General features: G+C 38.5%; 1 protein-coding gene across 5 annotated transcripts in view; it reads left to right on the plus strand.

The window, feature by feature from the left end:
- The window catches only part of RABGEF1 (RAB guanine nucleotide exchange factor 1), a 72,884-nt gene that overhangs the window by 14,893 nt on the left and 32,200 nt on the right, over window positions 1-25,791 (plus strand). For 3 of the 5 annotated variants that reach the window (XM_046666340.1, XM_046666344.1, XM_046666341.1), the window contains 2 exons: window positions 14,935-15,123; window positions 17,984-18,150. In XM_046666340.1, the coding sequence (XP_046522296.1) occupies window positions 14,945-15,123; window positions 17,984-18,150 (346 nt within the window). In that variant the 5' untranslated portion in view covers window positions 14,935-14,944. The remainder of the gene's footprint in view (window positions 1-14,934; window positions 15,124-17,983; window positions 18,151-25,791) is intronic. The other 2 variants (XM_046666342.1, XM_046666343.1) reach the window with 1 other exon arrangement.

Here is a 25,791-nt window from a genome sequence, read left to right on the forward strand (position 1 = left end):
TAATTTTGGGGGTACCAGATTGCTGAGCAGTTACTCCAACATTATTTACTGAAGATTCTTCCCTTCTCCTCTTTCCTCTAAGAAGAAGTTATTTTATGTATTATATTAGCATTCATTTTTGGGTCAGTTTATTTTGTAGTGATTTGCCAGTTCTGTTGCTAAGTTCACACTATTTTAACTAGTTTTCAGAAAACTAAAATTCAGTAAATTAAATTAATTTAGAAAATTTAAGAAAACTTCTTGCCTGTTTATTATTGCTGATGAAATATGAAATAATTTTGTCAAGTTCAAAAAAGTCTTAGAATTTTATTGTCATTTATAATAAACCTATACATTTTTAAACATTTGCCACTTATATAATATTTAATTTTCTCATACTGTATCCTGGTATGTCTTACCAACTATTTGAGCCTTCTTTATATCTCAGTATTTTTATGTAGATCACATACTTTTCTTATTAGAATATTTCCTAGGTGTTTTTACATTTGATATCATTGTGAATGAGATCTCTTTATATTTACTAACTTGTTATTGTTAGGCTATTATAAGAGTTCCATAGATTTCCCGTACACATATTTAGCTTGTTTCACATGAACACAAATTCTTGTATGAAGTTTTGTAATTTTAGAATTAATTAATTCCTCAGTGTTCATAGTGTTTTAATTTCCTCTTTCAGGCCTTCTAGATATATAGTCATATCTTCCATACTATACAGTCAGCGCCACGAGGACTAAAACTTTATTTTTACTTACATTTGTATCCCAATTACCTGTCATACAGTGTAAATCAGTGTATAAATATTTGTTGAATAATTGAATGAGTGATGAGTTGAGAAAGCACTACAAGAATATAGTGACTGTCTCTGTATGATGTTTTTCTTTATTTTCTTTCCACTTTATTTTCTGCTTGTCTATATATCTCAGGTTTTTTAGAGTAAGCGTCTTTTACCTCTGCTACTAGAAAAAGCAAACTTAAGGACAAAAGTTTACCTATAAGTTTTATTTCTTCACTGAGGTCAAGAATAGTTTGTCATTTTGGTAGAATTGATTGGATGTTTCCTATAAATCCCAGGTGAGTTGCCTACAGGTATGATCTGTGAGGATATGACGTTGAACCCAAGAATAGGAAGCAGGACTCTCCCAAGGAGATAGTGGGAAGCTACTCAAATCCTCAAAGTGTTATTTCTGTTTTTGTTTCTTATGAGATCAATCTGGTTTGCATGTAGAGCCTTAGGGAAGAACATACACAACTCTCTGGGCTTTGTACTCCTCTGCCCTTTTTTAGGGTACCTCAACCCAGATTAAATCCTGGCCCTGGGGCGTAATTCTTGGGAATCTCAACTGTCTCAGCAGTAGAGATCATTTTTCCTCTGTCTTTCCTAAGGTGAGTGGGATAATTGAGCTATGTATACCCAGGTTGCTCAATAAAAGCCTACTTATTGGAGTGGGGTACTCAAACAGGAGCTGGGCGTGGCCCCGGTGACCTCTCTGCTGGGTGCAGTGGTGCTTTTATAGCTTTCCTCTGGATTGTGGCTCCACTGACTAGGGATAGGTGTTTCTGCCCAGGAAAGACAGAATCGAGTCTCAGGCAGTTAATCCCCCGTGTTTCTCTCTAACTGAAGAGGATACGCTGTCCATATACTTGTCATGTCTAGTCTGAGTGTACAGACTGTACTACCTGCTTTGCCCCACCGAAACAGCTATCATCACCATTACATAGCTTTTCAAATCATGGTATGAACTTTTGGGGGTTCATTTGCTTTCTTTGTTTTCTATACTTAGAAATTGAGTGCTATGTTTAACTGTATGATACACTTTGGTTCCAACCTATCAGTCATAGGTATTTCTATTTAAAAAAAAAGTTTTTTTTTTTTGAGCAAGATTAGCCCTGAGCTAACTGCTGCCAATCCTCCTCTTTTTGCTGAGGAAGACTGGCCCTGAGCTAATATCCATGCTCTTCCTCGGCTTTATACATGGGACGCCTGCCACAGCATGGCTTTGCCAAGCGGTGCCATGTCCACACCCAGGATCCGAACCGGCGAACCCCGGGCTGCCAAAGTGGAATGTGCGCACTTAACTGCTGCGCCACTGGGCCAGCCCCTAAAAATTTTTAAGTGGAATTTCTAAAAAAGTTTTTAATTTGAAATTACAGATTAACAAGAAGTTGCAAAGATAATACAGAGAGGTCCTGTGTACTCTTCACCCAGTTCGCCCCACTGGTTACATCTTACATAACTATAATATCAAAACCAAGAAATTGACATCTGTACAATGTGTGTGTATAGTTCTGTGTCGTTTTATCATGTATGTCGATTTCTGTAACCACCACCATATTCAGGATACAGAGCTATTTGATTACCACTAAGATCTCCCACATGCCACCCCTTTATAATCACAAGTCCCCAAGACTGCCCCCAGGTTTGGTAATTCACTGGAAGGACTCACAGGACTCATGTATTCCTGGTTATGTTTTATTACAGTGAAAGGATACAAAGCGGGATCAGTAGAGGAAGATGGTGCATTGAGCAGAGTTTGGAGGATACTAGACATGAGCTTCTGAGAGTCTTCTTCCAGTGGATGCATTTACTCCCCCAGCAACAAACTGTAGCAACACATGTGAAGTGTTTTCTGTTAGGGAAGCTCGCTTAAGCCAAAGATTCCAAGGTTTTTATGGAAGGCTGGTTAACATAGACACAAGCCTCTTCATGATTGACGATTACTGTAACTCCAGCAACTACCCAGAAGGAGAGCAGGTGTTCACCATACATCACAGTGTTTGCACAAACTGTCTAGACAAGCTGATACTGTGTGGTTCAAGGCTCCAAGCATACAAAACACCCTTATCAGTTAGTACATAAGGACACTCCAAGACCTCTGTTCCCAGGAGCTGGCCAAGAGCCAGTCTTACAAGCAGGTCCTTCTTAGAATCTGCATGATTTGAGCCACTCCAGCTTGCTTGGTTAACTGTTTCCTGCACACCTTTCCTTACTCTCCCTTGTTAGAAATAGGTAGGATTTGGGGAAACAATGCTGGACCCAGGGTGGAGGTGAAGGTTGGGTAGGTTGGGATAGGTACTACTTTAGACAGAGTGGCCAGGAAAGACCTTTCTGAAAGTGTGACGTGAAAACTGAGACCTAAATGATGAGAGAGAAAGCAACATATGAACAGCAAGGAGCACAGCATTCTAGGCGTTAGCACACATATGCAAAGGCCCTCAGAAAGAGAGAAGTAGAAAGGAGGCCTATTCAGTTTTCTGTTGTTGCCATGACAAGTTACCACAAACTTACTAGCAGCTTAAAACAACACCCATCGTTATGTCAAAGTTCTGTAGGTTAGAACTCCTGGCCGGCTCAGCTGGGGCTCTGTTAAGGATCTTGAGAGGTCAAAATTAAGGTGTCAGCCAGCCAGGGCTTTTCTTCTCTGGAGGCTGTGGGGAGAATCTGCTTCCAGACATACTCATGTTGGCAGGATTGAGTTCCATGTGGTCATAGGACTGAGGTCTTCATTTATTTGCAGCTGTCAGCGAGGGCTTTTTCTCAGCTTCTGGAAGCCACCCACATTCCTTGGTTTATAGTCTCGCCACATTCAAAGCCAACAAAAGTGCTTTGAATCTCTCTGTCTTTGCATTCTGCCCTCTTCTGCTGCTTTTTATTTTAAACACAACTTTATTGAGGTATAATTTACATTCCATTAAATTACCCATTTAAAGGGCACAATTCAGTGGCAACCGTCAACATGGCCAACTTCAGAACATTTTCATCACCTCAAAAAGAAACCCCATACCCTTTGGCTAATTCCTTTATTCCCGTCCTCTCCCTCTCAGTCCTAAGCAACCACTAATCTACTTTCTGTCTCTATAGATTTCCTTGTTCTGGACATTCCTAGGAATGAGATCATATAGTACACGGTCTTTTATGACTGGCTTCTTTCACTTAGCATAATGTTTTCCCGGTTGATTTTGTTGTAGCATGTATCAGTACTTAATTCCTCTTTATGACTATATAATACTTCATTGTGTGGATATACTACATTTTGTTTATTCATCAGTTGATAGACATTTGGGTTATTTCCACCTTTTGGCTATTATGGATAATGCTGCTATAAACATTTATGTACAAGTTTCTGTGTGGACATATGTTTTCATTTCTTTTGAGTTTATACCTTGGAGTGGAGTTGCTGGGTCATGTGATAACTATATTTAATCGTTTGAAGAACTGTGAGATGGTTTGCGGCTGCACCATTTTTTTTTTTATTAAGATTATGATAGTTTTGGGGCCGGCCCGGTGGCGCAGCGGTTAAGTTCGCACGTTCCGCTTCTCGGTGGCCTGGGGTTCGCTGGTTCGGATCCCGGGTGCGGACATGGCCCTGCTTGGCAGCCATGCTGTGGTAGGCGTCCCACGTATAAACTAGAGGAAGATGGGCACGGATGTTAGCTCAGAGCCAGACTTCCTCAGCAAAAAGAGGAGGACTGGCAGTAGTAGTTAGCTGAGGGCTAATCTTCCTCCAAAAAAAAAAAAAGATTATGATAGTTTACAACCTTGTGAAATTTCAGTTGTACGTTATTGTTAGCCATGTTGTGGGTACACCACTTCACCCTTTGTGCCTTCCCCCCACCTCCCCCTTTTCCCTGGTAACCACCAATCAGTTCTCCTTGTCTATATGTTAACTTCCACCTATGAGTGGAGTCATACAGAGTTCGTCTTTCTTTGTCAGTGTTATTTCGCTTAACATAATGCCCTCGAGGTCCATCCACGTTGTTGTGAATGGGCCAATTTCGTCTTTTTTTATGGCTGAGTAGTATTCCATTGTGTATATATACCACATCTTCTTTATCCAGTCATCAGTTGCTGGGCACTTAGGTTGGTTCCACGTCTTGACTATTGTAAATAATGCTGCAATGAACAGAGGGGTGCATGGGACTCTTGGGATTGCTGATTTCAGGTTCTTAGGATAGATACCCAGTAGTGGGATGGCTGGGTCATAAGGTATTTCTATTTTTAACTTTTTGAGAAATCTCCATACTGTTTTCCGTAGTGGCTGCACCAGTTTGCATTCCCACCAACAGTGTATGAGGGTTCCTTTTTCTCCACAACCTCTCCAACGTTTGTCACTCTTAGTTTTGGATATTTTTGCCATTCTAACAGGTGTAAGGTGATATCTTAGTGTAGTTTTGATTTGCATTTCCCCGATGATTAGTGATGATGAGCATCTTTTCATGTCTCTATTGGCCATCCTTATATCTTCTTTGGAGAAATGTCTGTTCATGTCCCCTGCCCATTTTTTGATCAGGTTGTTTAATTTTTTGTTGTTGAGCTGTGTGAGCTCTTTATATATTATGGAGATTTGTCAGGTAAGTAACTTGTAAATATTTTTTCCCAATTAGTGGGCTGTTTTTTTGTTTCAATCCTGTTTTCCCTTGCCTTGAAGAAGCTCTTTAGTCTGATGAAGTCCCATTTGTTTATTCTTTCTATTGTTTCCCTCGTCTGAGGAGTTATGGTGTCCACGGCTGCACCATTTTACATTCCCACCAGCAGTGTCTGTGAGTTCCAATTTTTCCGCATCCTTGTCAACACTTGTTATTATCTGACTTTTTTATTCTAGCCATCCTGCTGGATGTGAAGTGGTATCTTGTGGTTTTGATTTGCATTTCCCTGATGAATGATGATCTCGGACAATTTTTCATATGCTTATTGACAATTTGTATATCTTCCTTGGAGAAGTATCTATTTGCATTTTTTACCTGTTAAAAATTGAGTCATCTTTTTAAATATTGCCTTGTAACAGTTCTTTATATATTCCAGATACAAGTTCTTTATCAGATACATGATTTGGAAATATTTTCTCCCATTCTGTGGATTGTCTTTTCACTTGATTGATGAGGTCTTTGGAAGCACAAAAGTCTTTAATTCTGATGAAGCATGATTTCTGTATCTTTTCTGTTGTTTCTTATGCTTTTGGTGTCCTACTTAAGAATCTTTTGCCGGGGCTGGCCCCGTGGCCGAGTGGTTAAGTTCTCGCGCTCCGCTGCAGGCGGCCCAGTGTTTCCTTGGTTCGAATCCTGGGCGCGGACATAGCACTGCTCGTCAGACCACGCTGAGGCAGCGTCCCACATGCCACAACTAGAGGAACCCACAACGAAGAATACACAACTATGTACCGGGGGGCTTTGGGGAGAAAAAGGAATAAATAAAAAAAAAAAATCTTTAAAAAAAAAAAAAAGTGTAGGAGAGAAATTTAGTTTAAAAAAAAAAAAAAAAGGAATAAATAAAAAAAAAAAAAAAAAAGAATCTTTTGCCAAATCCAAGATTATGTAATTTTACCTCTATGTTTTTATCCAAGAGTTTTTGTAGTTTTAGCTTTTTTTTTTTGAGGAAGATTAGCCCTGAGCTAACATCTGCCACCACTCCTTGTCTTTGTTTTTTGCTGAGGAAGACTGGCCCTGAGTTAACATCTGTGCCCATCTTCCTCTACTTTATATGTGGGATGCCTTGCCACAGCATGGCTTGACAAGCAGTGCGTAGGTCCACACCCAGGATCTGAACTGGTGAACCCTGGGCTGCCAAAGCAGAATGTGTGAACTTAACGTTTGGCCACCGAGCTGGCCCCTATAGTTTTAGCTTTTACATTTAGATCTTTGATCTATTTTGAGTTAAATTTTGTATATGGTATTAGGTAAGAGTCTGACTTTATTCTTTTGCATGTGTCTATCTAATTGTCCTGGTGCCATTTGCTGAAAAGACTTCTTTTTCTGTTAGATAGTCTCAGCATCCTTATGACCATAGATGTATGAGTTTGTTTCTGGACACACAATTCTATTCTATTGATTTATATGTCTGTCCTTGTGCCGGTACCACACTGCTTTGATTATCATGGCTTTGTAGTAAGTTTTGAAATTGGGAAGTATAAGTCCTCCTACATTCTTTTTCAAGATTGTTTTGGCTATTCTGGTTTCCTGTCCTCTTCTGCATTTAGGGCTCGTGTACTTGGGCCCACTTGGATAATCTAGGATAATCTCCATATTTTAAGGTCAACTGATTGCTAATTAATTACCTGCAAAGTCTTTTTTGCCATGTAAGGTAGCATAATCATAGGTGTGACACCAGAGAGCAAATGTCATGGGGGCACAAGGCCTATGAGGCTTAGATTTGTAAAAAGATGGAGAATGGTAGGAGCAGAAATTGGACAGAGAGATATGAATGGAAGTTTCAGAAGTAATTTGTCCAAAGTCACATTTCTAATAAGTAGCAGAGCTGGGATTTGAATGTAGATTTGACTGATCTCCACGATCTCATGTCCTCCCCAAATCAGTCTTCATAGACTCATAGCTATTATTATTGTTTTCATCTCAATACCTATTAAGCCCTTAGTATGTGCTAAGTAGTTTTCACAGCAATCCTATTATGTTTTTCTAGCTCTAGAATAGTACCTGGACAAGTCTGGGTGCAGATAATAGGCTTTGCTGGAATTAGCATAAGAAAAAAAGAAAAAAACAGTGGGAAGTCAAGCAGTGTGTCTCAGAATCTGAGGGTAGACAGGCATCTAAATCTTAGCAGAGGATTGGAACTGAGAAATGGAAACCCCTGAATACCTAGGGAGTATTTTTCTTTTTCTTTTAAAAAATTTTATTGAGGTCACAGTGGTTTATAACATTGTGTAAATTTCAAGTGTACATCATTATATTTTGGCTTCTATATAGACTGTGTGTGTTCTCCACCAAAAGTCTAGTTTCAATCCATCATACACATATGTGCCCCTTTACCCCTTTTGCCCCCCTCCCATTCCCTTCCCCTCCGGTAACCCCCAATCTCTTCCCTGTATCTATGTGTGTGTGTGTTTATCTTCCACATATGAGTGAAATCATATGCTATTCGTCTTTCTCTGTCTGCCTTTGCTTAACCTAATACGCTCAGTGGACCTAGAGAGTGTTTTTCTTCTGCCACTTTTCTCTGCTTCTTGGTGTGTATCTATCTATTTCACTCTGCAGATTGGTTATCCTATTACTGAGACCATTTGAAGGAAGATGGTCATCCCACAGCTCCTCCATCGTTTAAGAGAACAGCCTAGACTTAGTCCCATTTCCAAAACTTCAGTTTGGGTTATGTATCCACCTCTGGTTCAGTCAGCTGTGACCCTGAAGTGGCAGGGAACGGGGGACACTCACTTTATACACACGTGGCTGTTAGCAGTCTACCTTTGTGGGTTGGGGACTTAGTATAATTGTAGGCTCTAGTGATGTCCCTGCCTTTCTACTTTTCGATTGAACAAATCGTAACTTCATCTCAGTGTCATCATCTGTATTATAATAAGAGAAAGTAGATGATTTTTAAAGTGTTTTCAATTCAACATTCTAGACTCTGGCTAGATTTACTTATTCGTCCTTTCTACCTCCACCTCGTTTACTAAATGGTGGGCGTGTTGAATCTAAATCCTGTCCTTGGAGGGTTTTAATCTTGTAGAGGCAGTAAAGAGTGTTTGTAAACTTGCAAGTCTCCCTGCCATGTCTCATTCGTTAACTGTTTCAGATGCAACCTTCACAGTGTTTGACCGTCCCTCCCTTCTCCATCCCCTCTGTATTACCTCTATTATGTAACTTCTTATTGAAGTTGTCTCTTGATCACTATCTCTGTCTGCTACATTTTTCCTCAACCCAACCTAGAAATTGCCTCTCAAATTTTTTTAAAAATCATACAGTAAAATTGAATTTGGAGGGAATGTACAGTTCTTTGAATTTTAAAACATGTATGGATTTATGTAAACACCTCCATAATAACAGTTACATCACCTCCAAAAACCTCTTGTGCTATGCTTTTATAGATACCCTCCCCCAACCCTAATTCCCAACAAACAGTCATCATACACTATGTAAACTTTTAAATGTGGCTTTGTTCACTCAGCATAAAGCCTTTGAAATTCATCCAAGTTGTTGGGTATATCAGTACTCCCCATCCCTTTTTTTTTTTTTCTGAGTAGCATTCCATTGCATAGATGTACCACACAGTTTGTTTATCCATTCACCCATTGAAGGATATTTTGGTTGTTTCTGTTGTTTAATGATCATGAGTATTGCTATTAGAAACATTTGTGTGTAGATTTTTGAGTGAACATCAGTTTTATTTTTCTAGAGGATTGCTGGGTTGTGTGATAAGTGTATATTTAACTTTTTATGAAACTATCAAATTTTTCAATGGTAGCTGTACTATTTGCATTCCGCTAGGAACATGTGAAGGTTTAGTTGCTCTGTATCCTTGTTACCACGGTATTAATGGTATTTAAAATTTTTGCCATTCTAATAGGAATGTAGTGATATTTCATGGTGGTTTTAATTTCCATTTCTCTAATGAATGATGATGTTAAACAGCTTTTCATGTGCTTATTTGCCCTGTTGTTAAGAACTGTGAAGGACCTGAGTTTTTTTTTTTTACCCGACTTAGAAGCAGCAAGTCAGCCTGCCACAGTTTCATGGATCCTGGCAGAAGACATGAGATTCCTGAGTCGGAGACAAAAGACTTTATTATTCACAGGACATCAGCAAAACAAGCTTTTTCTTCACATGGGCTGTCCTTGCCCCCCAAGTCCCATGGGATTGATGTCACAGCTGAGGAACCCAAGTTTAGAGAACCCAAATCTTTTGTAAAGGCAGCAAACAAACCTGCCTGACCTTTGACCTGGAGTGAAACAATTCTTTCTGTTGTTTGGGACAGTAAGCAAACTTGCTCTCTGCTCTAGAGGGAGATAATTATCTATGTCTTCTAAGAATGTTAGATACGCAAACATGTGCAAAGAGATAGTCTGTTCCAAAGGCCTGTTGTACCGAAATGTGAGTCCCCCGTGGAGAATTGTCTCCCAGTGTATATATCCTCTTTGGTTAAGTTTCTTTGAAGTCTTTTGCCAATTTTTTTAATTGGGTGGTTTTTCTCACTATTGTGATTTGAGGATTCCTTATGTATTCTGGATACAAGTCCTTTGTGAAATATGATTTGCAAGTATTTTCTCCTGGTCTGTAGTTTGTCTTTTCATTTTCTTAATAGTGTCATTTGCAAAGCAAAAGTTTTTAGTTTTGCTTCCAAGTTTGGGCTGCAAGTTCCAACCCACCTTCTGTGGGCCATGGTTCCAATGTCAGTTCCTTTATCAAAGCCTTTGCAGTGCTGTTTTGATCTGTTTCATGCATGCCAGTCTGAAACCTGTGTGGTGGTCTCCATTAGTTTGAATTTTAGTCTTTGGTCCTGCATAGCATCAGATCCATGCATGCACAGCCTAGGGGGAGCCCAGGAGTGCACAAACAACATTTTCAGGTTGCTTTCTTGAGTACTCCTCAATGATTTCTTCTGTACTTTTTTTGTTCCTTAGGGACTCATCTTTCCTCTGGCCAGAAAACTGTGGAGTTCTTTACCCTACTCTGTTATGTATTTCCACAACAGTCTGCACATTTGGGGCCAAGAAATAGGAGGATAGAACATAGAAAAAACTGATAGTTCCTCTTCCTCAGAGTTTGGCTCCTGCAGACTCTCACTCCAACCATTGCTGCAGACACCACGTGATTGCTTAGGTGCTGTGGCTCAAGAGAAGGTGGGGAAGACAGTAAAATGGAGGGATTTCCATATTTTCTCAGTGCTAGGAATTCCCTTTCTCTTTCCTTGAACGAAAACCAGAGGAGCGGAGGGGAAAAATGGTAAACTTACTAGGGTTCGGTGATTTGTTGACTTGAGGTCATCTTCTCCAATTCTCCTTCTCCCTTTTGCCTTTGAGAATCCTCAAAAGTAGTGCTTGATGCAAACCATCCAGGTTTTATAGCTGGACTAAATCTGTGAGGTTTCTCTCTCCCACAAGGTGTGGCCCCTGATATCTGTGCTCAATTTTTTTCTTGTTTTTACTTTTTTAGTTTTATTCCTTCTAGGGGTCATCCCTGTGCCTGCATACCTTAATGTTCAACCAAAAATTGTTGTTTATTTAGACAAAGATTAAGTTTGTGTGCAATCACGTCTAGCTAGTAAGGCCAACAGAGCCTGTGCATACACGGAGACACGAGAGACCCCAGCAGAAAGAGCTGGGGTCCTGAGGTTTAAATGCATTCCTTGCCTCACGCTTAGATCCGTCAGCGGAGAGTAAGTTTTGTCCATCTTTATGGTTGATTTTAGGGCAAGGATTTTATTGTCCTTCTCACTTCATCATGATGGAAGATAGAACTCCATCTCTCAAGCTTTATGTCTTAAAATAGAGACTTTATGATTTCCCCATTTCAGGAGCTTTCAGTGATGCTTCAGTCCATGCTCTCTAGCCTGGGGTTTTAAAAAGCTATCATAATTTGACTTCACACCTAACTTCTTCAGTTTACCTCCTGTTTATACCACGCCATTCACGTTCTACATTTACTTTCCTGTCTCTGAACTTTTTGTGAAGGATACTCTTCCTGTCTGTAATGTCCGGCCTCTTTTGTGTCATGTCTCCAAGATCCTCTAAGGTTCAACTCAAGGCTCTTGAAAGCCTACACCCCCAAACCCCTACCTCTGGCCCAAGTTGTCTCTCCATACTCCCTAAGTCAGAATTACCTGGCCTTCTCCTCCCCCACAGTTTCATTTCACTTTCTCTTTTTCCGCGTTGTATAGTCTGCCTGTGTTTTTGGGTATGAGCTTCTTGAGGGCAAGGACGTGTTCTGTGAATGGTATTATCAATGGCATCTAGCTCAATTCTGTGCACACAGTTGACACTCAGTAAATGTTTGAATTAAATTAATGGTAGGCTCCTCAAGATTTAGGACTTAATTTTGTCTGGACTTTTGAATTTCTTGAATACACACTGTGAAGTGCCACTTTTTCTGTGCTTGTTTGGCAGTTTATTTGTTTATGTAAAGAAGAATGAGGGCCATATGATTTGAATTTGAAGGGAAATTGTTGGGTAGCAATTTATAATACAATCCTGATGCTATGAGCAAATAAGATATGATATAGTAGAAAAGAAAACAGACTTTGAAACTTAAGATATTATTTCAAATTTTAACTCTAACGTGTGTGACCTTACCCAAGTACTGACCTCTTCAAGCTTCATTTATTTAACTTTGAAATGGGGATATCAATTCTTTAACTTTTGGTAAGTAAATGATTCTCTATTTTGTAAGTACTTGACATAGGTAGGTTTTCTACAACTGTTTCTCTCTCTCTGTCTAAACCAGCGTTATCTCGTTCTGTTTACTGCCACGGGCAAAGAATCCTTCCTTTTAGGAGCTCTTAGGTGGTTCTTCTTCACTCCCTTAACAGCTATAACATGATAGTAGCAAGAAGAAAATAGGGGTTGGTAAGATGAGTCAACCTCACAAGATTGGTGAGATCCAGTTGATTGCCAAAGATGAAGTCTGCCATAATATTTTTTACCTGCCAAGTAAAGAATCTTGTTAGGAAATAGTGCTGCAGAAAAATCTACATTATTTTGCTGATAGTCTAAAAATAAAAGTCATAGGTAAAAGTTTCCCTGGTTTCATAATCAACTCAATACACATTTTTTATTGGTTTCTCCTTATTATTTAAACATCTTTCTGACTTTAAACATTACATAAGTCCTCAGATTTGTATCAAATCTTACAGGGAAGCTTATTCACTGTCCAAATGAAGGCTGAGTACAAAACCGCCCTGTCTCCATGTGCAATCGAAAACACATCTTGAGCACCTTAGGGCCGTACTGTGTTCTGTCGGGAATATAGAGCAGCTCCTCAAGATGCTTCTAGTCTAGGCAGGAGGAAGACAAACATAAAGACAATTCTTTATAACAAAGTAGGATGATAGAATTGGTTCCTAAATAAGCAGTGTTACGAGAATGCAGGTTCCAAGTTAGTGCTGGTTGGGAGGAAGCTCATGGGAAGCTTCACTGAGATGACTCTTAAAATGAGCTTCATCTTCAGAGAGAATCACCTTTGAAAAAGCAGAAGAAAAGTACAGGAAAGAATTCCAGGCTGAGGCATGAAGACACATGATCTTTTTTGGAAATGGTGATGTGATTGAACTTTACAGTGTTCGGGGATGTGAGTCTAGACAAGTAGACTGGGAATAATGTGATGCAAGGATTTCGGAATCCTGCCTGTTTTGAATCTCTTCTCTGTTGCTTGTTTTTAGTAGAGTTTACATACTTTTGAAAATTTCTCTGAACCTCAGTTTTCACATATAATAAAGTAGAGATAATATCTACCTTGGTTCTTGTGAGAAATAATTGTAAGTACCTGTCACAATATTGGGCATGTAGTGAGTGTTGGCAGATAGTAGGCTCATATTAATTTGTCCTAGATTACTGAGGGCCTTGAATGCCATCTCAACAAATTTGGACTCTCTTCTGATGCTTTAATTATACTCACGTTCTTGGTAAATATTAAATAATTTCATTTGAGACAAAGTATTCACTTTCATATCATTGAAATAAAGTTGTCTTTTTGAGCCAAGTAACATACTGTAATAAGAACACAGAGTATTTTACTTTATCGCTCAGGTTAAAAATGTAGAACTTTTTTTGGTAGCAACTAAGAAGGATCTGTTAGCCCTTTCTTTTTTGTTAATGTTAAAATCTATTTTTTATTGTGGTAAAAAACATAAAATTTACCATCTTAACCATTTTTAAAGTGAACAGTATAGTAGTGTTAACTAGATGCACCTTGCTGTGCAACAGATCTCTAGAACTTTTTTGTCTGGCAGAAATGAAAGTCGGTACCCACTAAACAACTCCTCTTTGTCCCCTCTCCCCAGCCCCTGGCAACCATTATTCTACTTTCTGATTCTAGAAGTTTGACTACTTTAGATACTTCATGTAGGTAGAATCATGCAATATTTATCTTTTTGTGACTGGCTTGTTCTACGTGGCACAGTGTTCTCAAGGTTCATTCGTGTTGGTAGCATATGACAGGATTTCTTTCCTTTTTAAGGCCAAATAATATTCCATTGCATGTACCACATTGTTTTTATGCATTCATTCTTCGATGGACATTTAGGTTACTCCAGCTCTTGGCTATTGTGAATAATGCTGCAATGAACATGGATGTGCAAATACCTCTTCAAGATCCTGTTTTCAGTTCTTTTGAATACATACCCAACAGTGGAATTGCTGGGTCAAATGGTACTTCTGTTTTTAATTTTTTGAGGAACCGCCATACTGATTTCCACAGTGATTGTACCGTTTTACATTCCCACCAACTGGACACAGGGGTTCCAATTTCTCTACATCCTCACTGACACTTGTTATTTTCTGTTGTTTTCATAGTGGCCATCCTAACGGATGTGAGGTGCTATCTTGTTGTGGCTTTGATTTGCATTTCCCTGGTGATTAATGATCTTGAACATTTTTTCATGTTAGTTGGCTATTTGTATATCTTCTTTGGAGAACTGTCTATACAAGTCCTTTGCTAATTTTTAATTGGATTATTTTTGTTGTTGAGTTGTAGGAATTATTTATGTATTCTTTATATATTCTGGATATTAACCCCTTATTAGATACATGGCTTACAAATATTTTCTTTCATTCCGTAGGTTGCCTTCTCACTCTTTCCTTTTCTGAGCAGAACTTTTTAAGTTTGATGTAGTCCCATCTGTCAACTTTTGCTTTTGTTGCTTGTGCTTTTGGTGTCCTATCCGGGAGATCATCACCAAATGCAAGGTCATTAAGTTTTTCTCCTATATCTTCTAGTTTCATGTCTTACATTTAGGTCTTTAATCCAATATTAGTCCTTTTTTTAAAGTGTTCTTTATATTATTGTGCAGAGAATTAGAAGTCTTTTCTCATGACTGTCAGAAATTTGCTATATTTAGTCTTTCTCTTTCCCACCTTTTCTTCCTTCCGTACTTCCTTCTCTCCCTTATAGCTTGAAGATTATGGACTCACTCATTTTTTTGTTTTTAATTGCTGTGCTGATAGAATGACAAGAAATTCATTTTCAGCAATACTTTCTTGTTTGTTACTTCATTAGCAGGAAGAAGATGAGCCTTAAGTCTGAACGCCGAGGAATTCATGTGGATCAATCGGAGCTCCTATGCAAGAAAGGATGTGGTTACTATGGCAACCCTGCTTGGCAGGGTTTCTGCTCCAAGTGCTGGAGGGAGGAGTACCACAAAGCCAGGCAGAAGCAGATTCAGGAGGATTGGGAACTGGCAGAGCGGTAAAAGGACTTAACTAGGGGTGGTTTAACAGAGATATAACTGGATACATGGTTGTGTCACTGTCAGAATACATGTTTCTCTTCTGTTTTGATCTATCAACAAGTCAGCTTAATATTAACAGAATGAATTTTTTTCCTTTTCTTCTCAGTCAACACTTACTGAATAGTTTTCAGTGATTTCTTCACTTGGCTTTGTCTTAACTTTTAATTATTTATGTTTGGGGTATGTTAGTCTTACTTTTCTAATATAGGCAATAAGATCCTTGGAGGAGAAGAATGGAGATAGAATGAGGTGAAGATTAAATGAAGTAATATATGTGATGTACCAACCACATGGCTCTCATCAAGCATTGTTTTCCTCGTTCTTTTAATATATCCATTATGGCATCTGGCACAGTGATAAAAACATAATAGTAGAAACCTGTTGATTTGTATACATAGTCCTTGCATTATGGAAATTTAACTTTTCCTTAAAAATGGAGTTTGTTAGTCAAAAGTAGTTTGTATTATGCAGAAATATGATTATGGGAAAAATTAAAAGAATACCTAGTGAGCATAGGCACTAATAAAATGCCATGCATAATGTTAATTCTTTGCCAGAGCATCCTAGAAACTGTAAAACTTCTCAATAAAAGAAAGTATGCCTGAATGGTGACAGCTTTTGCTAGTTTTATGTCTAAATTTCATCAATATTTGTTGAGTGACTACCTTGCTAGCATCTGTGGTGAACTCAGAAAATTATAAAGTACACTCACTGCTTTCAGTGAGTCCATGGTCAATCAAAGAGAGAAAATATAGACGTAGAATATTAACTGCTTCCTCATGCTTCCTGCTGCACTCCTGTAATTCTCAGTAGCTGATATTATTTCACAAAGAAACTAGAGGTCACTAGGTATGAATTCCCTTAGTTTTCTCCCCTTTCCTCATCAAAAAGTACTAATATCTTTATGTATGTTAACTTTTAGTTTGTCTCAGAGAAAGATGTGTCCTTATTCCATTCTCAGACTGACATCTCTACCTGTGATTTTCTTGCTATTTGTTACTGCTTCCAGTTGTGACTTCACTTGAAATTTCCCACAGCATTTTATCTCAAATTTGAACAGGTATGAAAATCACCTGGAAAGCTTGTAAAAACAATGATCGCTGGACCTCACCCTCAGAGTCTCTGATTTTAGTAGTTGGGAATGAGGCCTGCGAATTTACATATCTAACAGATTCCCAGGTTATACTGATGCTGCTGTCTAGGGAACAATTGTTATATAGGTAGCCTTTGAGATTTAGTATAAGTACCTCAAATTCAACTGGTCCAAGGCCAAGTTTCTTTCTTTTATTTTTTCTAATCCCCACCTCCAACATTTCCTTCTAACTCTCCTCCTGTATCAGTTAATGACATCACTATTCAGTTGGCTAAAAAACATTGGAGTCATCTTAATTTCTCCTTCACCTCTCACACTATCTACAACTAATTGAACAAGTTCTACTTACTCCAGCTCAGAGAAGTCTTTTGAATTTCCTCCTCTTCTGTTTTCCAGGTTCTTATTTTCTTTCACTTAAGTCTTTGTAATATATTCTTTGTTTGTTTGTTTGTTTGTTTGTTTGAGGAAGAGTGGCCCTGAGCTAACATCCGTGCCCATCATCCTCTACTTTATATGTGGGACGCCTGCCATAGTATGGCTTCACAAGTGGTGCTAGGTCTGCACCCAGGATCTGAACCAGTGAACCCCAGGCCGCCAAAGCAGAATTTGTGAACTTAACTGCTGCACCACCGCAGTTATAATATATTCTTAATTATTCTTAATAATTAAGAATTAATATGTTCTCTTTTTTTTTTTTTGAGGAAGATTAGCCCTGAGCTAACATCTGCTGCCAATCCTCCTCTTTTTGCTGGGGAAGACTGGCCCTGAGCTAACATCCATGCCCATTTTCCTCTACTTTATATGTGGGTTGCCTACCCCAGCATGGCTTGCCGAGCGGTGCCATGTCTGCACCCGGGATCCACACCAGCGAACTCCACGCCACCAAAGCGGGACGTGTGCACTTAACTGCTGCACCACCAGGCCAGCCCCATGAATTAATGTATTCTTAATTATTGTTCCTATCTCTGGTCTCTGTACCTCTCAAATTGTCACACAGCTACCTGCATTATTTTTCTAAAGTACAGATCTGATGATGGTAACTTACTGGATTGCCAGTCTTTTTTGGTTCCCTGCCATGAAATCCAGGATTATAGAGTAAGTTGGCAGTCAAAGTTCCTTACCACTTGGTGCGTACCTGTACCTCCAGCATCATAGTTCATCATACCATCAGTACTCTGACTATGGTCAGCTTGGTCCACAACAAAAACCACATGCCTTCACATTTGTAGTTCCTTCTTCCTGGAATGCCCTTTCACTTGACGAAATCCTACTCATCCTTTAAGACCAACCTAAATGTCACTCACCATTATAAGACCTTCTTGGACTCCTCCAGCACATTTAGTTTTAGTTGTTCTTTCCTCTGTTCTCGTAGCACTTGGGTTTCACTCTCTGCCGTAGGAACTGTCATGTTATATGGTAGTTATTTACTTACTGCTTTCTCCCTTCCAACCTTGAGCTTATTAGGGAAAAGAACTAGACTTTATTTCTTTTATGTAACCCTAATACAGTTACTTGAATGAACATGATCCATAGAGAAGGTCCATTTTGAAGTCGGTAGTGGCATGTAGGATAGTTTCATATCAGAGACCTCAGACCTATTGGGTGTATTTATCCTCTAGTTCTAAAAATTTCAGATCCTCCTCAATTAGTTGAGTAATAACCTTTCGATACAAGGAAAACTTGGGGAATATCTGGGTCATTCTTAATCCTCTCTTGAGTTACAGACTTCAACGGGAGGAGGAAGAGGCCTTTGCCAGCAGTCAGAGCAGCCAAGGGGCCCAGTCCCTCACATTTTCCAAGTTTGAAGAAAAGAAAACCAATGAGAAGACCCGCAAGGTTACCACAGTGAAGAAATTCTTCAGTGCTTCATCCAGGGTTGGATCAAAGAAGGGTAATTTTCTGATTTTTTTCTTTCTGTGCCCAAATGAGATACAGAGTAGATCCACAATGCATATGGGCTCACTTTTTTAATTTCTGTAAGCTTTCAGAAAATATCACCCCAGATTTGAGACCCGAAATTGGGTTTGAGGGTCAGATGATATATGAAACCAGAAATCTCTTTGGTTGGAAGACACTGTGTTGTAGAAAAGCTCTTTTATTCTATAGGAGGAATAAAGAGAATTGAAACAGTATATAGTTTTCTTTATAAAACTCATTATCATCCAGATGGCTGTCTTTTTGGATGTTTTATTTTTTCTGCCTTTAATTTTTGGATTCTGGTTTATTCTCCTTTGTATAGTATCCTCATTCTCCATAACTTAATCAGAAATGGCTGTTTGTGGGCTGAAGTCATCTAAAAAAGAGGTTTTCTGAGAGCTTATTTGAGAGACAGCTTGTGTCTTGAGGAAATAGAGAACATAAAGGAAAAGGCTCACTTTAGGCTTTTAGAGGAGTGAAAGTAACCCATAGTAGGTATTTTCTAGTGCATGGATTTGCATGTACTTGACCTTATTCATCCTACTTCTTAAAATGCTGTATAATCAGCAAAAGGATTGTCACTGAAGTCACACTTGTTCTACCAGTGAGCAGACAAGCTAGTGGAAGTGGCCTAGCAGGAAGCAAGAAAGAATGTCTGTTCTTAGGGCTCAGTCTCTGAACCTTCATGTTGGTAATCAGAGTTATGCAGGAAATTTGAAATGGTAGGGAGACTGGGAAGCACCGCTGATGCTATCAGAAGATCTGTTCTTTTGAACTCCCATCTTGCCCCTGCACCCCACAACCTGGGATAATTGTCATGAGGTTTTTGGTCTGCGTAAAAGCAGGGGAATGAATAATAATATCGCACCTGAAGATCTTTGCTGATCATTAGGATTTCGTGACTTTTGTTGCTTTGTTTTTATTAAAAGGAAAAATTGCTTACAACCAAACTCACTTCTCTTTAATAAATGCAAACCTCTAAATAATATTTTTGTTCACGTGATTAATTTGGAATTGTTTCTTGGTCGGCTGTCACTCATAGCAGTTTTCTCTACTGCAGTAAGAAAGGGAATAATCAGTATCTGCTAGAGATTAAATTAAGAATGTGTTTGGCTGATGATTTATTTATTAGGAGGTAGTGTAGTAGGCTGGTTAAGAGCATAAGCTTTGGAGTCACCCTGGTTTGAGTCTCAGCTTTGCAGTTTACTATCTGCATGACCGTAAGTAAGCTAATCTCTTTAAGCCTTGTCTATTCCAAGGGACAGTAATACTTAGCATAGGCATGTTTTGAGGATTAAATGAGTTGATGTGTGTAAAGAGTTTAGCATAGTACCTGATAATGTCTTTAATAAGTGTTAATTATTTAAGAATATGTTGTTTTTTTGATAGAATAATCTCTGCTGGTAAGGAACTCAAGGGTATTGACCAAAGCCATTCATTACTATTTAGCTAATTTCTGTTTCTGGCTTTGGGGATGTCTCATTAACCTTACGAATTTATGACATGTGGTGAAATGGTATATGGCAATAGATAAATTAGTAAAGAAATTATAAAACCATCAGCTCTGCCTCATTTTACAAATGACAGTATGAAAGTCCATAAAGGTTAACTAATTTACCCAAGGTCATATAATGCGTTGATGTATTAGAACTCAGGTCACCTAATTCCTGGTTCAGTTTTTTGCTATTATATCCCTTGTTGTCTATATCTATATAGATATATGATGAGGTTTCCAATACTGAAGTGCATAATAGTCATGGACATTTGCTGGCTGTCCTTGGCAGTTTTAGAAAAATCATGTCCTAAGAGCTTCTGACATCGTGCATTGTATTATAGAAAGAAAGTTTGTACTTTAAAAGAAACAATTCCAAGAAATTTTTATTTTAGAAACTTTTATATGGAATAGTTCTTACCTTTTTTCCTTTTCTTTTAGAATGATAGATTTTTACTTTAGATTTTTGATCTTTAGTTGTTTTTTTGGTCTATGGAAAGCATACGGGGATAAAGACCTCAAAGTACTGAAAAAAATTGATGAGTGTGTATTGGAAAAGAGGATGCTATTGGATCTTTCTTTCATAGATTGCTTATACAACTTTGCCAGATGAATGTTGCATTTCAAACTGATTTGTTTGTTTGGCCTTTGTGTGTGGATAAAGTTAGCCTATACTAAATGCAGATTTAATTTATTGGGTCTCTACTAAAACAGACCTTTTGTGTTCTGTATTCTTTATTTTACTTAATTAATACATGATCCCCTTGCTCTTGATATTTTACTTGCTTCTGTTGGTAGCACAAAAGAAAGACCTTAAGCTAGGGCAGCTTGGTAGTAAACAGGACACAAATAATCTTCTAAGGGATTTGAAGAATATTTTAACAAGAGTTAGATGCCCCTTCAGAGAAGGTAAATGGAATAGCTTGACTGTAAAAACTCAGAGAGTTTACTTACAGTTTTTTAATCTCCAAAGTAAGGTTGAGTGAGCCATAGCTTAAATAGTAAATCGTAGTGGATCGGCCAAGTTGATACGCTTGCTCATACATTCAAAAATGCCCCTTTCTTTTAGAGTTCAAATAATCGTTGTCACCCCGAGTAGAATCTTGTGTACATCTTTTGGAAATTAATCTAAAAGCAATGCTCCCAGGCGGAATGTGTGTGTGTGTGTGTATATATATCTAGAATTAAAATACCAATCTTCCCATTCAGATTTTAAATAACTATTCTTCACTAAAGTAAACTAGGATTCCTTGGAGAAATGACTGATTCCGGGATTGGAGCAGGGAAAGAAGGCTCCCCCCCCAAGATTTGGGGACATGTGGAAGACCCAGAAGCCAGCTTGAATGGGTTCCCACTGGCCAAATTTGAGTATCAAAATAAATAAGGACAATAAATGGGGTATAACTGATTGAATAAAATAATAGTCCAGGGGCCGGCCCGGTGGCGCAATGGTTAAGTGTGCACATTCCGCTTCCGCGGCCCAGGGTTCACACCTTCGGATCCCGGGTGCAGACTTAGCAGGCCATGCTGAGGTAGGCATACCACATGTAAAGTAGAGGAAGATGGGCACGATGTTAGCTCAGGGCTAGTCTTCCTCAGCAAAACGAGGAAGGATTGGCAGCAGTTAGCTCAGGGCTAATCTTCCTCAAAAAAAAAAAAGTAGAAAAAATGTTAATCCGTTAGTCCATCCAACTAATAAAAGAGATACAAAGGGAGAAGAGAAAGCTTTTCTTTACTATAGAATGTTGACAAATATAGAAAAGCAATGGAGATAGAAAAATCACCATTTTGCAATCATCATAGTAAGAATTGATTCAGGCACATTTCTTTCTTTTTTTTTTTTGAGGAAGATTAGCCTTGAGCTAACATCTGCTGCCAGTCCTCCTCTTTTGGCTGAGGAAGACTGCCCTGAGCTAACATCCATGCCCATCTTCCTCTATTTTATATGTGGGACGCCTACCACAGCATGGCTTGCCAAGCGGTGCCACATCCGCGCCCGGGATCCGAACCGGTAGGCCACCAAAGTGGAACGTGCGCACTTAACCGCTGCGCCACCGGGCAGGACCCAATGCAGGCAAATTTCATCAATGGATGCTAAATCTGGGGCATGGGGAGGGAGTTTCCTGAGTAACAAGTTGTGAACGTGATCTCAAATTAACTCCTACAACTTATTTATTAGTTACAAATAGGAAAATAGTAACTGTATAACGGTGGGGGGGAAATAGACATTATATGTCTCCAGATATGATACTTTGAGAAGAACACAATATGAATTATGTAATATTTAAGCTGAAAATTTATAACCTGAATCTAGTCATGAGGAAACAGCAGAGAAACTCAAATTGAGGGGTGTTCAGTAAAGTAACTGGCCTATATTCTTCGAAATTGTCAGTGTAGTGAAAAACAAAGGAAGGCTGGGGAACATTTCCAGATTAAAGGAGACTGAGTATACATGACCACTAATGAATGTGTGACCCTCAGTTGGATCCTATGTGAGAAAAAAAACACCCTTTTTTTCTTTTTTTTTTTAAAGAAGACTTTTTTTTTCCCCTTTTTCTCCCCAAAGCCCCCCCAGTACATAGTTGTATATTCTTCGTTGTGGGTCCTTCTAGTTGTGGCCCTTTTTTTCAATAACATGCTGTAGTTATGTAAAAGAATATCCTTGTTATTGAGAAATACTGGTATTAAGGGGTAAAGAGCATGATCTGCTCTGAAAAAATTTACAAAAATTAATATACACAGACATGTAGCAAAATATTAAAATTTTGTGAACCTGGGTAAAGGAGTTAAAGGAATTCTTTGTTAACAGTCTTGCAACTTTTCTGTAAGTTTGAAGTTATTTCAAAATAAGATTTAAAAAAAAATTATGAAACTATAATCCTTCAGCATTCAGTGCTATTCCAAGACCTCAGAATTTCAGATGTTAACTGAGTAGAAGCATAGTATTAATTACATCATTTGAAGGCTCACTAGTGAATTACCACTTTAATCATAGGGCCTCTGTGGCACTTAGATGAAACTGGGGTAATAATTCCCCAAGTTGAATTTGGAACTGATTTTATGATCGTGCCTATTTTTACAGTCATTTCTTAAGTCAATTTCTGCTTGGTTGCCTCTTCTTCTTTACTCTGAAACTTGTTTATCTGGTAAAATCATCTTTTATAATGTATCGAATAGAATGTATTTGGAACACAATCAGTTTCTGACTTGCATTGATAACGACTATGAGAATCTTTTCCTTGACACCAAGTATGTGGTGTTTTTTATTCTCTGACACCAACTGGGTGTCCAACAATTCAGTCTTATTCTGACACTAATTACCTAGAGTCAGCACAGACCCCAGAGGTTAAGGGCTCAGTCCCACAAGACTTTCCCCACTTCACTTGCCAGCTGCAATCTCTGGGAGTGGGGGCACTTGTACTTCTGACCAACCAGCTGTAAATCGAGGGTTCCCACAACCCTCTCCTCAGGTTTGATATTTTGTTGGAACAACTCACAGAACTCAGGAAAACACTTTATTTGCACTCAATGTGTATTATAAAGGACACAACTCAGGAATAGCCAAATGGAAGAGAAGCATAGGGCAGGGTAGGGAGGGGGCGCCAAGCTTCCATGCTCTCTCTGGGCATGTGCTCCCAGCGCCTCCATGTGTTCACCAATGTGGAAGCTCCCCGAACCTCGTTATAGAGGTTTTTTAATGGAGGTTTCATTTCATAGGGACGAGTGATTAAATCATTGGCCACTAGTGATCAAAAATCTTCATCCCCTTTTTTCACCCTGGAAGTCAGAAGTTGAGGGTGGGGTATAAGTGAAAGATTCAACCCTCTAATCTGAAATTTCCAACCGTCTAATCCCATGATTGGTTCCTCTGGTGACTGGCCCCTATCCGAAGCCCTGAAACTATTTATGGGCCCACAAGAGTCACCTCATTAGCATAAACTTAGATTTGGAAGAAGGGGCTTGTGAATAAAAAAAACACTTCTCTCACCCCCATCTCTTAGGAGCTTGCTAGGGTTTTAGGAGCTCTGTCCCAGGAACCCAGGGGCAAAGACCAAATATATATTTTTTATTATACTACAGACTATCTGCCTTTAGTCCATGTTATATAACTGTAGTCAGAACAGCTGAAAAAGTCAGAAGAACTGTAATATTCTACTCAACTGCCTTATTGTGTTTGGATAATCTGAGAAATGGGGGTTTTCAATAAATTTTTTAATATTGAGATATAAAATCTATTTTTAGTACTAGAAATGGTGTTAATCATCTTTACTACATAATCATGTTCTTTTTTGATATTGACATTTTCAGGTGGTTTTTACTCTTTCCCAAGTATTTTTCAGATAAACTTATTAGTGATGACTTTGCTTTTACAGGTTTAGTCTGTACATTAAAAATTTAACTAGATTTAATATGTGATCTGCCTTGCAGACAGCCTTACATAGTAGGTGCTCAGTGATTGATTTCAATAGGAATAAATAGATGCTGTAATAATAGGAGGGACGTTATGGTGTGGTTGTGAAGAATTTGGGATTGGGAATCACACAGATCTGGATTCAAATCCCAGCTTTTCCTCTTAACTACCTGTGTGACTTTCAGCACTTAAATGATTTATCCTCTAACCTCAGTGTATTCGTGTGTAAAGTGATAATACCACCTACCTAACAAGAAAAATTTTTAGTGGCTTAAATAGTAAACATTTCTTATTTCATATGTTTTCAGGAATCTAACAAAGTTTTTAAGGATTAATGAGAGAGTATAGTCAAGCACAGTGTCTGCCATGTACAAAATTCTCATTGAATGGTGGCTGTAAATATTATCATTATAATTCAAAAGCTATGCTGGAAAGACTTTTTAAACTGAGTGTTTAGAGTGTGAAATGGAAAGCTTGGTAATCATGGCAAACTGGCTAAACTTGAAATACAAGCTTTGTTTCTATATTAAAAACAAAAGATTTTAAGTTGAGGAGCAAGCAGTTGCCCTTTGAGTCCTAGCCAAAATGTAATGTTTCTTTCCGTTCTCCCTTCTGAATATCCGTTGGCCATTCAAAACTACCTCTCACTTTCTTTCTGTGAACCAAACACCTAAGCTGTGTCTCTCTCACTGTCCACTCTCTAATCCAAACTTCTATTCATTCATTAGAGGTTGATTTTTAGGAAGGTCTGAGAGAAATAACCAAGTGTTGATTTTAGTAATTTTTACTAATTCATTATTAGTGAATAGAATTAATCTTTAAAAAAATTTTTTTTAATTTTAGTTATTTTTTTATTGCAGTAACATTGGATTATAGCATTATATAACTTTGAGATCCATCCAATATGTTTCGAATTCTGTGTAGATTACATCATGTTCACCACACAAAGACTAATTACAAGCCATCACCACACACGTGTGCCTAATCATCCCTTTCACCTCCCCCCGCCCCTCTTCCCCTCTGCTAACCACCAATCCAATCTCTGTCTCTAATAAATTCTTTTCTCCAAAGACAGGTAATCTTGATTTTAAAAACCCCCCTTTCAAAATGTAAATGAAAATAAAACCTAAGTGAAGATACTCTGTATGAGATACTATAATGGTGTATACACATTATTATTCGTTTGTTCAAATCCATAGAATATATAACACCAAGACTGAACCCTAATGTGAACTATGGACTTTGGATAATGATGTGTTAATGGAGGCTCATCAATTCTAACACAAAATGTACCACTCTGGAGGGGATGTTGATAATGAGGGAAGCTGTGAATGTGTGGAGCAAGGGATATATGGGAAATCTCTGTACCTTCCTCTCATTATTACTGTGAACCCAAAACTGCTTTAAAAAAAAAAAGTAAATCAAGACTAATCCTGAGTTTCTATACACTATGCAATCCCTATCAAAGTTCCAACAACATTTTGCACAGAAATAGAACAAAGAATCCTAAAATTTATACAGTACAACAAAAGACCTGAATAGCCAAAGGAATCCTGAGGAAAAAGAACAAAGCTGGACGTATCCCACTCCCTGATTTCAAAATATACTGCAAAGCCATAGTAACCAAAACAGCATGGTACTGGCACAAACACAGACACACAGATCAATGGAACAGAATCAAGAGCCCAGAAATAAACCCACACATCTACGGA

The sequence above is a fragment of the Equus quagga genome, chromosome 7 (assembly GCF_021613505.1).
Source record: "Equus quagga isolate Etosha38 chromosome 7, UCLA_HA_Equagga_1.0, whole genome shotgun sequence".
Taxonomy (NCBI): Eukaryota; Metazoa; Chordata; class Mammalia; order Perissodactyla; family Equidae; genus Equus; species Equus quagga.